We start from the raw sequence: 14,418 nt of genomic DNA on the forward strand, positions 1-14,418 counted from the left end.
ATTGCAGTGAAAGTCGCAATCTTCTGCCAATACCAGAGTGGTGGACTTGCAGAATTTCTGACTCAAATTTATGGCTTTCCTCATAGCATTGCTCCTGAATAAGGAGATTGTTTTATAGGAAGTCAAGTATGGCAGTGAGTGGAAATACTTGCTATGAGCAAAGAGGTTATGGGATGTGTAATAGAAGAGGTAGTTATAAATACCAGCTATAATCATGTGGTCATTTTCAGGAATGAGAACAATAATACTTAGGTGAATTTGTTTTTCATTTTGATATAAATATATGTATGTACTACATTAACCAATTTTAATTCCCCTCTCCCATTTGCCTGCATGTAGTAACGTAAGATATGTTAATATAAGTCTATCTTATATCTTATTATAGCTTAGTAGTGAAGATAAAGGGTTCAATGGGAGAATGTGGCTTAGCTAGAAAAGAAAATAACTTCCCTCCCAAATGGATAAATGAACTTGCTATAATCTTTGCAGGATGAGGTTAAAATCTTTTGGGTTGAATGAGGAATTACTGCATTATATTAGCAAGAACTGTGGTGTTGGAAAAGACTCTTGAGAGTCTCTTGGACTACAAGGAGATCAGGCCAGCCAATCCTAAAGGAAATCAATCCTGAATATTCATTGGGAGGACTGATGCTGAAGCTGAAACTCCAGTAATTTGGCCACTTGATGAGAAGAGTCACTCATTGGGAAAGACCCTGATGCTTGGAAAGATTGAACACAAAAGGAGAAGGGGGCAGCAGAGGATGAGATGGTTAGATAGCATTACAAAATCAAAGGTAATGCTTTGAATTTGAGCAAACTCTGGAAGATGGTGGAGGATAGAGGAGCCTGGCATGCTGCAGTCCATGGGGTCACAAAAAGTCAGACATGACTTAGTGACTGAACAGCAACAACAACATTAGCAAGAAGCATAGTTTTACTTTCTTTATTCAAAAGTTGTTAAGAGAGTACAGATGGATGCCAGGTTAACAAAGAGGGTACTGTAGCAGCTTTGTACTATCTAAACTAACTGGAAATATCTTTCCCAGAAAGTGCTTCCTGTATTGTTCTTGGTTAGGGTTGGCCACAAAAGAAATTTATGTAACATTTGCAAGGTGATTGTGATGAAGTAGCCATAGGTTTTATGTTTTGGCGGTTGGTACAGGGCTCCAGGGACTATGGTTGTTCACTCATATTGCTGCTGATCTGATAGCTCAACTTATTGTTGGCTCACAACTCCTTCACTTCCCACCAAACCTCCTCCTTGTCTTCTCTGTTTTGGGCTGAGTATGCAGGTAGCATGACACCAAATGACACCCACTTCTCCTAAGGTCACCCACTACTGTGAGACTGAAGAAGGTGAAACAGACAAATTTTAGTGTGTCTTGGTGGTTTCCATTTACCTCATGGCTCTAGTTTGTCCTTATAAGTCATAGTTTGTCCAGGCTCTGGTCTATATCCAACTTTCTTCTTCAAATATTACTCTAGCTGACAATGAGTTCAGTCTCAACATCAGATATCAAGATAACAGTTTTGTATACACTCTTCCACCAGATCTAGCAATTACCTGAGTCCTAATCTTTATAACTAATTTCTTATTCCACACCACTGGTGGTTCTGCTTCTCTGATTGTACCTTCAGTGACACAAAACTAAGAATAATGGACTAAGGAAATTATTTTTATGATGATTCCAAGTAACTATACACAGATTTGTGATGCGAGTGTATTTTAGTGAAACTGTCACTTTAAATTATTTATGGAGCAAGTTTAGACAACTTTACACATGTTCTGTATGATTGATTTAAAGTCAAAAATTCAAGAGGAGAATGTTAACAGTAGAAAATTACTCTGGATGTCAAATAACAAGGAAGAAGCTTTTATTTAGAATTAAATTCTATGATCCAGACCACAGATGAAGCAACCACACGATTACCATTTCTTGCTGGGATCTGCAGGTGTGCATCTCAGCTGGAGTCCTGCAGCAGGGAGGCTCTCTGTTATTAAGCTCTGGGGTTTTTGTTCAGCTTTTCCCATTACTTCAACCACTTTGAGTTCACGGAGAGCACAGAAGTACTTTGCAGTATCTTCCAGCTGTAAGGCTGAAATGGTGAGGCTGATGGAGTTATCTGCTTTCTGGAAGTTTACAGAGTAACGACCGTCCCTTGCATTCCCATCTTCTGAATACTGACGAATGAGGTAAGTCATCTGTCCACTGGGAAGCTGCTTGTACCAAAAAATGTAGTGGGTATTTATGTACCAACTGACTTCATACTGACAGTTCAGAGTGACTGACTGCTCCACTTGACGGGTTATGTCTGGCTGGTCTTGAGTAACTTTCTGGGCCACACCAGATCCTGTGGAAAAAATCAGAAAACAGAGATGAAGCAGTGAATAAAATAGTGTAGGAATTAGACTCATTTAGGTCTCCAAAAAGAAAAACTACACTGAAATCTTAAGATGCTTGCTTTTCTCCAGTCCTCCTTTCCTCCCCAAGTCCCGGTGAATCACCACGTGTCTGTGTGCAGGCCTTTCACCCTGAACATGCGCACCCATGTTTGAGAGCATCCCTACCAGAGAAGGTGACGGCCAGGAGCACCCAGAACAGGCTGGAGAGCGGCATAAGGCATGGATTCCCCTACACAAATCTGTTTAATTCTGCCTCAAGCTGAGAGTTGAGTGTCTTTAAGTGCCTGAGAGTACATATACATAGTACCTGGGTTCCTTGTGACTCTCCCCCAAGACAGGAAGTGGGGTTTGTCATGTAGATAAACCACATGGTCTGTGCACAGATGGAAAAAGTCTCAGTTCAGTTCAGTTGCTCAGTCCTGTCCGACTCTTTGTGACCCCATGGACTGCAGCATGCCAGGCTTCCCTGTCTATCACCAATTCCAAGAATTTACTCAAAGTCATATCCATTGAGTCAATGATGCCATCCAACCATCTCATCCTCTGTCATCCTGTTCTCCTGCCTTCAATCTTCCCCAGCACCAGGGTCTTTTCAAATGAGTCAGTTTTTCGCATCAGGTGGTTAAAGTATTGTAGTTTCAGCTTCAGTATCAGTCCTTTCAATGAATATTCAGAACTGATTTCCTTTAGGAGGGACTGGTTTGATCTCCTTGCAGCCCTAGGGACTCTCAAGAGTTTTCTCCAATGCTACAGTTCAAAAGCATCAATTCTTTGGTACTCAGCTTTCTTTATGGTCCAACTCTCACATCCATACATGACTACTGGAAAAACCATAGCTTTAAGTATATGACTACTATCTGGCTCACCCCAAATCTTTACTTTGTCTACCTATTTTTCCCTGGTCATTACGTTCGGCAGATCCTGAAAAGGAGCATGAAGAAAGCAATTAATATTAAAGGTTGGAAGTGAAGGAAACTGAAGATTAAACAAGTTGGCATACATCAGTAATTTTCAGTAAAATGATTTTTCCATCCTGTTTAAGATATAATTTTGTATAGCCTATGAAACATTCTTGTAATCTACTGATTAGTCATTCATTAGCCTTTACTTACTTGTCTCCATCCAGAATCTAGTGACTGTTTTAAAATATTCACAGATCTTAGGCCTTCTGGGTGAAAAGCAATCTTATCCAAAATAATTAATGTATATCTCTCTCTCTATTTTTTTTTTACTGAGTTCCAGGGCTCTACTCAGATTTTTCAATAAATAAAATTACTTCAACATGAAATGATTTTTTAAAAAATCAGTCCATCTGAATTTCAGAGCCTATTCAGTGGTTTGTATTTAAATGAAATTTAACAGGAATAAAATATTCTTTTGAAATCTGATATTGCTTCTTACGTATTAGATTTTGAGGGGGATCAGGGTATTCAATCCTGTTACCTCTAAATGTAGAATTGTACTTATTAGATCATGTGTCCTAGAATTATCATGTCACATTTTCTGTCTCATCGGTCCAGAGTATTCAGTCTCACTTGTTAGTCACTCATTATTATTTCTCTTTGTAAAATAAAGTTAAGATAGACATGCTGGAGTTTTATCTGATGTAATGCTATAATGAACTCCTATGAAACTCAATATCTACAGATTGCAAACACTTAGTACCTGTCAACCCCACAGAAGCTGGTGACTGAAGTTTTGTAAACTGTTTCATGTTCATGTGGAATGCAGCTGTCAACCTTCCATTTGGTTTCATTGCTGTAATACATGAATTAATATAAAAGAACCAAAAGCAAATAGACAAGTAGAAAAGCAAATACAGACAAGTTCTAAAACAGTGCTAGTTCTCATAATTTAAGATCAAATAATTCATGAATAAGTGAAGCAGAAAGGAAAGGTTGTATTTATCTGAGGCATCTACTCTTCTGTCCCATTTCACTTCTGAGTGCTGATTGGCAATGAATGCCTGGACTTGAAATTATTTGTAACTAAGCAGAGGAGATCATGAATGACCACAGCAGCCTGTGCAGCAGCATGATATTATAAAATATAGATATATATTAATACAATAATTACATATATTTTAGGAAACTGATACTGATAAAATTTTTTATCAAAATACAGACCATAATATTATACATCAGTTTTTATATGTGCTCTTTGGTTTTGATATGAAGCTCTATGAAGTTTTATCTCATATATAGGTTCTTGTACCACCACTAAAATCATGACATAGAATTGTTCCATTTCTCTAAAGAAACCTCTTTGCATACCCTCCCTATCCCTGCAATTCTTTATAACCCCAGTAATTACTGATACCCTTTTCATCTCTGTATTTTGTCCTTTTGAGAATGTTGTATAAGTAGAATCATACTAGGTATATAATCATAATAATCCAATAAGTGTAATCATACACCATGTCGCCTCTGAGATTGACTTTTTTTTTCATTCACCATAGCATCCTGAGATCCATCTAGGCTATATTTGTTTAGTAGCTAAGTTCTGTCTGACTCTTTTATGACCCCATATACTGTAGCCCGCCGGGCTCCTTTGTCTATGGAATTTCCCAGGCAAAAATACTGGACTGAGTTGCCATTTCCTTCTCTAGGGAATCTTCCTAACCCACGGAAAAAAAACCCAGGTCTTCTGCATTTCAGGCAGATTCTTTACCACTGATCCACCTAGGAAGGCCCATCTAGGCTACTAAATGTATCAGTAGTCTGTTTCTTTTAATCGCTACAAACTGTCACCAACTTCTGGTATTGATTTCGGTTTTTTGACTTTCCAGTGGTAAGAAAGCGATACACATTCAGTAGAAACCATACTTGGAATTTTTAAATTTGATCTTTTCCCATCCTAGCAACATGTGGCGTATTTTCCAGAATGACTGGACCATTCTGGGTGACTCTGGGCAGCAGCAGTGAGCTGAGCTCCTGGCCAGCCCTGAAATCATGAGCGTAAACAACCGACACGCTTACATTCATTCTGTACTCATGCAACCATTCTGGTTTTCACTTTCAGTGTGTGTGTGCTAAGTCTCTGCTGTCATGTCCAACTCTTTGTGACACTCTGGACTGTAGCCCAGCAGGCTCCTCTGTCCATGGTATTCTCTAGGCAAGAATACTGCAGCGGGCTTCCATGTCCTCCTCCAGGGGATCTTCCCCGTCCAGGGATTGAACCTGTGTCTTTTATGTCTCTTTTATTGGCATGCAGGTTCTTTACCACTAGCATCACCTGGGAAGCCCCACTTTAAGTAAGGTACTCAATAAATTACATGAGATTTTCAATACTTTTGTATAAAATAGACTTTGTGTTAGATTATTTCTCCCATCTGTAGGCTAATGTAAATGTTGAGTACCTTCAGGAGAGGCTGGGTTACGTATATTAAATGCATTTTCCATCTATGATACTCTCAACTGAAAATGGTTTATTGAGGCACAACTCTATTGAAAGTTGAGAAAAATCTGTAAATAAGATGTTATTGTACAGATGTATTACAGTTGCATTTACCCAGTGAAAGATACTTGGCTGATTTCCAGTTTTTGGTGACCACAAATATAGCTGCCATGAATACTCACGTACAGATTTTTGTGTGAATGTTTTTCATTTTTTAAGCATAAATACCCAGGAGTGTGCTTTGCTGAGTTGTAAGGTAAGTGAGTATTTAAGCTTATGCAAAACTCTTGGAATGTTTTCCAGAATGACTGGACCATTCACCCACCAGCAATGTATGAGTGATCCAATTTCTCTGCATCTTTATTGCATCTGCAATATGCATCTGCATATTACATCTGCATCTGTATTGTCAATATTTTTAATTTTAGCATTTATGATAGATGTGAAGTGGTATTGCTTTGTGGTTCTGCTTTATTGACTACGCCAAAGCCTTTGACTATGTGGATCACAATAAACTGTGGAAAATTCTGAAAGAGATGGGAATACCAGACCACCTGACCTGCCTCTTGAGAAACCTGTATGCAGGCCAGGAAGCAACAGTTAGAACGGGACATGGAACAACAGACTGGTTCCAAATAGAAAAAGGAGTATGTCAAGGCTGTATAATTAACTTCTATGCAGAGTACATCATGAGAAATGCTGGGCTGGAAGAAGCACAAGCTGGAATCAAGATTGCTGGGAGAAATATCAATAACCCCAGATATGCAGATGACACCACCCTTATGGCAGAAAGTGAAGAGGAACTAAAAAGCCTCTTGATGAAAGTGAAAGAGGAGAGTGAAAAAGTTGGCTTAAAACTCAACATTCAGAAAACGAAGATCATGGCATCCGGTCCCATCACTTCATGGGAAATAGATGGGGAAACAGTGGAAACAGTGTCAGACTTTCTTTTTTTGGGCTCCAAAATCACTGCAGATGGTGACTGCAGCCATGAAATTAAAAGACACTTACTCCTTGGAAGGAAAGTCATGACCAACCCAGATAGCATATTCAAAAGCAGAGACATTACTTTGCCAACAAAGGTCCGTCTAGTCAAGGCTATGGTTTTTCCAGTAGTCATGTATGGATGTGAGAGTTGAACTGTGAAGAGGGCTGAGTGCCGAAGAATTGATGCTTTTGAACTGTGGTGTTGGAGAAGACTCTTGAGGGTTCCTTGGACTGCAAGGAGATCCAACCAGTCCATTCTAAAGGAGATCAGTCCTGGGGGTTCATTGGAAGGACTGATGCTGCAGCTCAATCTCTGGTACTTTGGCCACATCATGCAAAGAGTTAACTCATTGGAAAAGACTCTGATGCTGGGAGGGATTGGGGGCAGGAAGAGAAGTGGACAACAGAGGATGAGATGGCTGGATGGCACCACTGACTCGATGGACATGAGTTCACGTAAACTCCAGGAGTTGGTGATGGACAGGGAGGCCTGGCGCGCTGCGATTCATGCGGTAGCAAAGAGTCGGACACGACTGAGCGACTGAACTGAACTGAACTACTAACAACACTGACCATCTCTCTATATGCTTATTTCCTTACCACATAGCTCTTTGGTAAAGTGTCTGAATCTTTTGTCCAGTTTTCAACTGGATTGTTTGTTTCCTCCTGCTGAGTTTTGAACAGTTCATTGTATTCTAAGTACAGTTTTTTTATGAAAATGTATTTTGCAAATATTTCCGGCCATTTTGTGGTTTATCTTTTTTCTTCTCTTAACTGTGTCTTTCACAGAGCAAACATTTTTAATTTTGATGAAATCTAAGTTATTTATGTTGTATGGATTGTGTTTTGGTGTCATGTCAAAAATCTTTTTGTCTTACCCTAGGTCATGAAGATATTCTCTTATGTATTTCCTAAAAGATTTAATATTACATCTTATAGTTGGATGTATAGTTCATTGTGAGACTGTACACAATTTTTTGTATAAGATGTAATATTTAGGTCAATTTTCAATTATTTTCCAAGAATGTACAATCATCCCAACCTCATTTGCTCATAAGACTATGTTGTTACCTCTATTGAACTGTCTTTACATTTGTCAAAAAATAAGTTTTCCTGTGTGGATCTACTTCTACACATTTACTCAGTGACATAAACTTGTTAATGATATTCTTTCATTACATTTATAACATTATAGAGCTTGTAGAATGGTTCTCTTTTTTATTACTTATATTAATAATTTGTCTTTTTTCTTTTTTCCCTTGATAATTGTACCTAGGAATATATAGATTTTATTAATCATTTTAACAAAATTAAATTTGTGTTTCATGGTTATTGCTATAGTTTTATTTATATTTCACCAATTGAACATTTTATTATTACATCTTTCATTTTATGTTGGGTTTGCTTTGCTTTTCTATCATTTTTTGCGGAGTCTTCATAACATTGTTTCAACATCTTTCTTTAGTAATATAAGTACTTAAAAAGATAAATTTCCTTTTATGTATTATTTTAGCTCCATCTCATACATATTTATATAATGTGCTCTCACAATATTTACTTTCAAAATATTTTCTAGTAGCCATTGTAATTGCTTCTTTAACCTAGAGTTATTTTAAAGTTAGTGCATATAATCCAAATATTTTGGAGTTTCTAGAGACATCTCTTTGCACTTGATTTTCTATATCATTTCCTTGTTGGTCAAAGAATAAATTCTGTATAATTTCAGTTTTATTAAATATATTAAGACCTGTTATGCACGCACTGATGTGTGTGGGTGTGTTTGTATGTGTTTCATCTACACCGCAAAGTGTGGCTGGAGCCTCGGCTGCAGGTTTGAGTACAGGCTGCAGGTGCCTGGGGAGCACTGTGCTGCACAGCACAGAAGTAAGTGCCTGAGTCTGTGGTCTGCGAAGAGGAAATGTGCAGTGAGCTGCGGCGTTCTGTAGGGACTGTGGTGGCCGTTAATCTTCCATCCTGCTTTGTCCCTGAAGGAATGTAAAACAGCTGTATGATGTGGCCCCCAGAGTTCTGAAGATACCAAATCACACTCTGTGGGGAAGTGGAAAAATTACACAGAATTGTGTAGCTGGCTCCCTCCTGGAGACTCAGGGCTGGGGGACTCTGCTCCACATCCACCCCTCGCACACCTGATGAGGAAAGAGGAACAGTCACTGGTGAGGGTCACTGTAACTCCTACTAAACCCTGAAAGTGCCCTCCCCATCCCCATAGATGAGAAGGATAAAAAGTCTGCAGGACTTGTCAGCTCCTCTCCCTCCCCCAACAATAGAGCAGCGCCTCATTCCTTCAGATCCCCTGTGGGGCAGCCCCAACTCACAGCAAACCTGGGCAAACAGAAGCCCCAGCACATTGCCTGCTAGCCTCTTCATGATGCTTGCTCTTCTTGTTGGGACATTTTCACTGTAAGACACTTAACTAAACCCCGAGGGAGGGAGTGAGTGTCGTAAGTCGTTCCTGCTCCTGCAGCCAATCAGCTCACCCAACAAATCCTGCTCAGGTGACACTGACAGGACGCCCCACCCTCCCACCGCAGCCAACTCAGAATGTGCTGCCAGGGGTAGAGTGAGAGAAGGAAAGAGAAAGATCATTATTTTATGACTTAAGGGATACTTTCTGAGAACATACCTGAGAACGCAGACTCTGGTTTGGAATTTGGGTGAACTTTACGGAAAAGAAAGCAAAAATTAACTGCATAGCCCCATCCTCCTCTCACATGGCATGAATGCAGTAGATTCTTCCGTAATTAAATGCTTTTTCCCAGAAGTGCTAGGATCCAGCTTTTGCTTCTCTTATGCTCTCACTTCTGGTTCTAAAGGGTGCTCATGAATCAGCACAGTATCAGAAGTTGCTCCTATTGGCTTGAATACTTTGCTGTATTAAACAGTATTTTAAATTTTAATTAATTTATTTTTAATTGGAGGATAATTACTTTACAATGGTGTGTTGGCTTCTGCCATAAAATGATGTGAATCAGCCAGAAGTATACATACGTCCCCTCCCTTTGAACCTTCCCCCTATTCCTCTAGGTTGTCACAGAACACCGTGTTGAGCTCCCTGCATCATACAGCAACCTCCCACTAGCTGTCTCTTTTGCAAATGGTAATGTATATGTTTCAATGCTATTCTCAATTCATCCCACCCTCTCCTTCCCCTACTGTGTCCAAAGTCTGTTCTCTATATCTGCATCTCTATGTTTGTCCTACAAATAGGGTCCAGCAACAGATGAATGGATAAAGAAGTTGTGGTACCTATATACATGTGGTACCTATATACAATGGAATATTACTCAGCCATAAAAAAACACATTTGAGACAGTTCTAGTGAGGTGGATGAAACTAGAGCCTGTTAAACAAAGTGAAGTAAGTCAGAAAGAGAAAAACAAATATCGCATATTAATGCATATATATGGATTCTGTAAAAATGGTACTGATTACTTTAAAAGATATATATTTATTTTAGACTAGGGCTGCATAAAGAGCAATATTAGTTATCTTAACCACTAGCTGGACATTGAAAATTTAATTGTAATAGTTTTATTTTTATTAAAGCATCTATAATTTTAATTTTAAAATAAATTATTTTAAATAAAATTTCTATTGTAAATATATTTTTTACTGTTGATTACTAGTTTTGTATTCTGCTTGTTAATTTTAGTAAGCTATTTTAGAGAAAAATAAGTATTTTTGAAGCCATGTGAAGATAATTTTAGATGGTGCTCTTATCTCAGACTCTGTAAATAATATCGATTCTCTGTCAGTAGATTTGGGGGTAAAAAGGATGGAAGATGAGGACCTGTATATTTTCACTGCAGTGAAAGTGAAGTGATCTGCAGGCACTAACATTCAGATGGACAGTTCAAGGATGCTTCAGTAGTAGCAACACGTAAGCCTAGTTGCTCCAAGGCATGCGGGATCTTAGTTGTCCAACCAGGGGTTGAATCTGCATTGGCAGGAAGATTCTTTACCACTGAGCCACCAGGGTAAGCCCCACACGCTGCTTGCATGCCTGCATGCTAAGTCGCTTCAGTCATGTCCAACTCTTTGCAACTCTAGGGTCTGTAGTGTGCCAGGCTCTTGTGTCCATGGGATGCCCCAGGCAAGAATATTGGAGTGGATTGCCATGCCCTCCTCCAGGGGATTTTCCTAACCCTGGGATCGAACCCTCATCTCTCTCCTGCAGCCTCTGCAGCAGGCAGATTCTTTACTGCTGAGCCATGTGCTGCTTAGGGAATATCAAAAATGATGAAAACTCTTTATAGAAGCAGGGTTTCCAGACTTGCCTAGAAAGTGAAAACTTATTATTCACTTAATTTTTGTTTCTTTCAAAAAACTTCTTCATGGGAAATATGAATGTTCTAGACTAGAAACAATAACATTTCAGATTTTTCTCAGAGAAAGAGTAGTTTGTTTCTGGTAAGTGGAACAACTATAACACATCAGAGTCCGGACTTGGCCCTGGATCCAAATGAAAGAAGCCTTTGGTACAAGGAGAATTATTTATATGTTTCCCACTTCTTATGTTGGGACTAGCACACTGAAACCAACATTTGATTGACATGAGGAGGAGCCATAACAAATTATTAACACGTCTTTATTGCTATGCTAAAATTATGATTCTGACATTCCTCAAAATTCTTCTCAGGTACATCAATAAACTAGGTGCTTATCCCTTGTCCTCTTTCTCTTCTTTTCTTTATGTGTCTTCTTCCTTTTCCTTTCCCTTCGTTTTCCCCATCTCTTACTGCTCTCTGACTCTCCTTCTAGATGACTCTAGATTTGCTCTTGTGACTGCTCTCCCCACTCTGTCCTCACTTTTTCCCACCAGAGATACTGCACAGGTGCAGCCCCATCTGTCCCAGTGTGCCTCTCTCAGGGTGCAGTAGTACACAGCGGTGTCTCTCAGGGTGACCTGGGGCAGGACCAAGGTGCTGGACTTTCTGTCTGAAGCTATGTGCAGAGAGGCCATGCTGCTGTTCACTGTGCCTCGTAAGCCATGAATGACATACTGTGGACTCTGACTAGGATTTTGCCGATACCAATGTATATAGTCTTCTCCACCAATTGTAGAGTGGTTACAAGGCAGGTTTACATTTTCTCCTTCAGCACAATCCATGGAGTTGGGCTGTGTGGTCTTAGCATCAACCACAGTCCCTAAAGGGTCAAGAAAATAAAATTAGCCCCTGACCACAAATCAGTGTAATTCTGTGAATCAAGCGTATAATATTCCCATAACTGTCTGAACCTACCCCCTATTCCAGTGTTTTTATCTATGTCTTGCAAAATATCATTGGTGTTTATTATATAGAGACCAAAGACACATGGCAAGAATCTGAGACTCTATAGCCTTTATCTCAGGGTCCTTTGCTCAGTAAACCCAGGGATTTCTTGCAAACTGGTTACTGCTAAGTGCTCTTCTAGGACCATGGCTATGATTTAACCTGTCATGTAGAAGTTTGTGCTCCCTAGCAAATGCATAGATCAGTTCTCAATTCCATTGTTATAATGCTAAATAGAGCACAGGGAGAGCAGAGAGCAAATAACACTTCATGGCCTTTTGACCTCAGGTCATCCCTTATAGACACAGAACACTTACCCAAGGTCAGAAACACAGTTACTACAGTCACCAGCCTCATACTTCAAGGAGAAACCAGGATCATGGGCTCAGAGCTCAGACTTGTGTCTGCTCCTAGGCTTGTTTCCACAAAACAGAAAGAACAACAACTGGTAGAGACTTAGAACCAGAGCAGGTATCAGTGTGTTGTTGCCAGGATCTGTTAGCCAATGATCAAGCAGTTCCTTGTCTAGCTCTTCCTCCCCTGTTTTAGTCATGTCCTCCAAAGAAGGAGAGACATCCCCAACTCACATGGTGTCTGCTGCCATCCTCTGTGAAGTTTAAAGTCTGGCTCTGTAAAAGGAACAATGACTTTTACAATGACTTTTACCAATCACAATGATACGTCTATCCAGAGCCATTGTTGTATCATTTGGTTCCTTAAAGAAATTGGTGTTCTATGAAGCTTATGGAAAACATTAATTAATACCAGAAAACTGTACTGAGCTCTGTGTTTTAAGGAGATGAAAATTTCCATCCACATTCCAGAAAATGTATGTGAAACTCCAGAGCAGGCAGTGATGTTCTCTGGAGGACAGAAAATATTAATAACGTTGAGATGAAAGCTATACAACCTGGAGTTCTAGGCTGCTGTCAAGGTCCTTGAAATCACGTGTCTACCACCATCTAGGTAAACATTTCTCAGTGCATCTGTTCTTGATATAGTAACTGATGACTCAGATGGTGTTCACCTCATTCTTCTTGAAGAGTGATCTTTAATCCTCATGTTCTCTATGCCCTTGCTTGTAGGTGCTGTGCACCAAGGATGCTGAAGCAGAGAGAAAAGACAGGAAGGAATGCAAACAAAGTCGGGTGGAGTGTAGGGTGGATGTAAGTGGCAGAAAAACTCAGAGGAAGGGATAAAAGCATAAGTAGTAGGGAAGGGAAAAGATAATCAGAGGAGGCAAACAGAGAAAGTAGTGTTCAGGAAGGTACATGGAAAGAGCTTAGGCTGTTGGGCTAAGATGTCCAAAATCCTTGACCACAGACACTAAGCCAGGGATTATAAATTACAAGTTGTCAAAAGAGAATAAGATCTTCCCAATGTTGGAATGTTGGGACCACAGTAAAGTCTCTGTCAGGCAAGATCACTCATTCCAACTCCACTAACCACAGAGGGTGGTTCCATCTGAATCCTTCCTTCATCACCTATCTACTCTCATCAACTCAAAAACAGCCTCAGTTCTCCATTCTAGTCTCTGCAAATAGCAAGATAGGTGGTCTATAAACCCAACAACCATCTCCTCCCTCAAAATTGTACTATGTGTAATATATCGCATGTCACCCGTTATGTAAAGGAACAGTATGGGTGGTGGGAAAGTTATGCTCAAACATGGATAGCAGATATTTCTTGTATGCAATGTAGGCAATATACTAAAACACTGAAAGGTGTGTTGGAATAAATACCTTTTCAAATAAAAGCATGCAAAACTGTAGATTTTAAATGTAGAGACAGCCAGCTCAGAAATATCTAAATTGATGGTGGGAAACATAAGAACCTGATATCACAAAATGCACTGAATGAGAGATGCAGCCTTTAGAGGGAATGGCTTCTGCTGGGACTGTGGATGGAATCTACCAGAACATTTTGATCTTACTCTTCCTTACTTTTGGATTTCTATTTCCTTTTTTCTTTCTTTCTTTTTTTTTTTTTTTTTTTTTTTCTGGAACTGTTTCAGAAATAAAACTGACTTTGTAGTTCAGCATAAAGGTATTCTAACCACAGGGTAACTCGTTCTTTTTAACATGAAAATGAATATTTAAACATTCAAAAAAGAGAGAGAGAATGGAAGTATATAATTTTTCCTTTTGCTTTGTCACATCAATGGAAAACACTTTTCCCTTTCCTTCTCCCAGAAAGGACAGCTGTTTTCAGTTGAAGCAGCCCCCTCCAGTGACTGAGTAATTGAACTGCAGAACTAAACCCAGTCCAAAAGTCCGCAAGTATGGCTCAGTGGTAAAGAGTCTGCCTGCCAATGGAGAAGAAGCAGGAGATGCAGGT

The 14,418-nt window shown here is 39.5% G+C and overlaps 3 gene segments (V, D, J or C); all 3 read right to left on the reverse strand.

Moving 5' to 3' along the window:
* Positions 1-1,890: 1,890 nt before the first annotated feature.
* LOC527810 (T cell receptor delta variable 1-like) lies at positions 1,891-2,467 on the reverse strand. The segment is given in 1 exon segment: positions 1,891-2,467. A coding segment is annotated over 1 exon segment (489 nt).
* Positions 2,468-8,422: 5,955 nt separating this feature from the next.
* LOC104973096 (T cell receptor alpha variable 22-like) lies at positions 8,423-9,299 on the reverse strand. The segment is given in 2 exon segments: positions 8,423-8,934; positions 9,124-9,299. Coding segments are annotated over 2 exon segments (408 nt in total).
* Positions 9,300-11,543: 2,244 nt separating this feature from the next.
* Positions 11,544-12,611, reverse strand: LOC112448554 (T cell receptor alpha variable 26-1-like). The segment is given in 2 exon segments: positions 11,544-11,956; positions 12,399-12,611. Coding segments are annotated over 2 exon segments (453 nt in total).
* Between the last annotated feature and the right edge of the window lie 1,807 nt (positions 12,612-14,418).

This window comes from Bos taurus, chromosome 10, assembly GCF_002263795.3.
Source record: "Bos taurus isolate L1 Dominette 01449 registration number 42190680 breed Hereford chromosome 10, ARS-UCD2.0, whole genome shotgun sequence".
Classification (NCBI taxonomy): Eukaryota; Metazoa; Chordata; class Mammalia; order Artiodactyla; family Bovidae; genus Bos; species Bos taurus.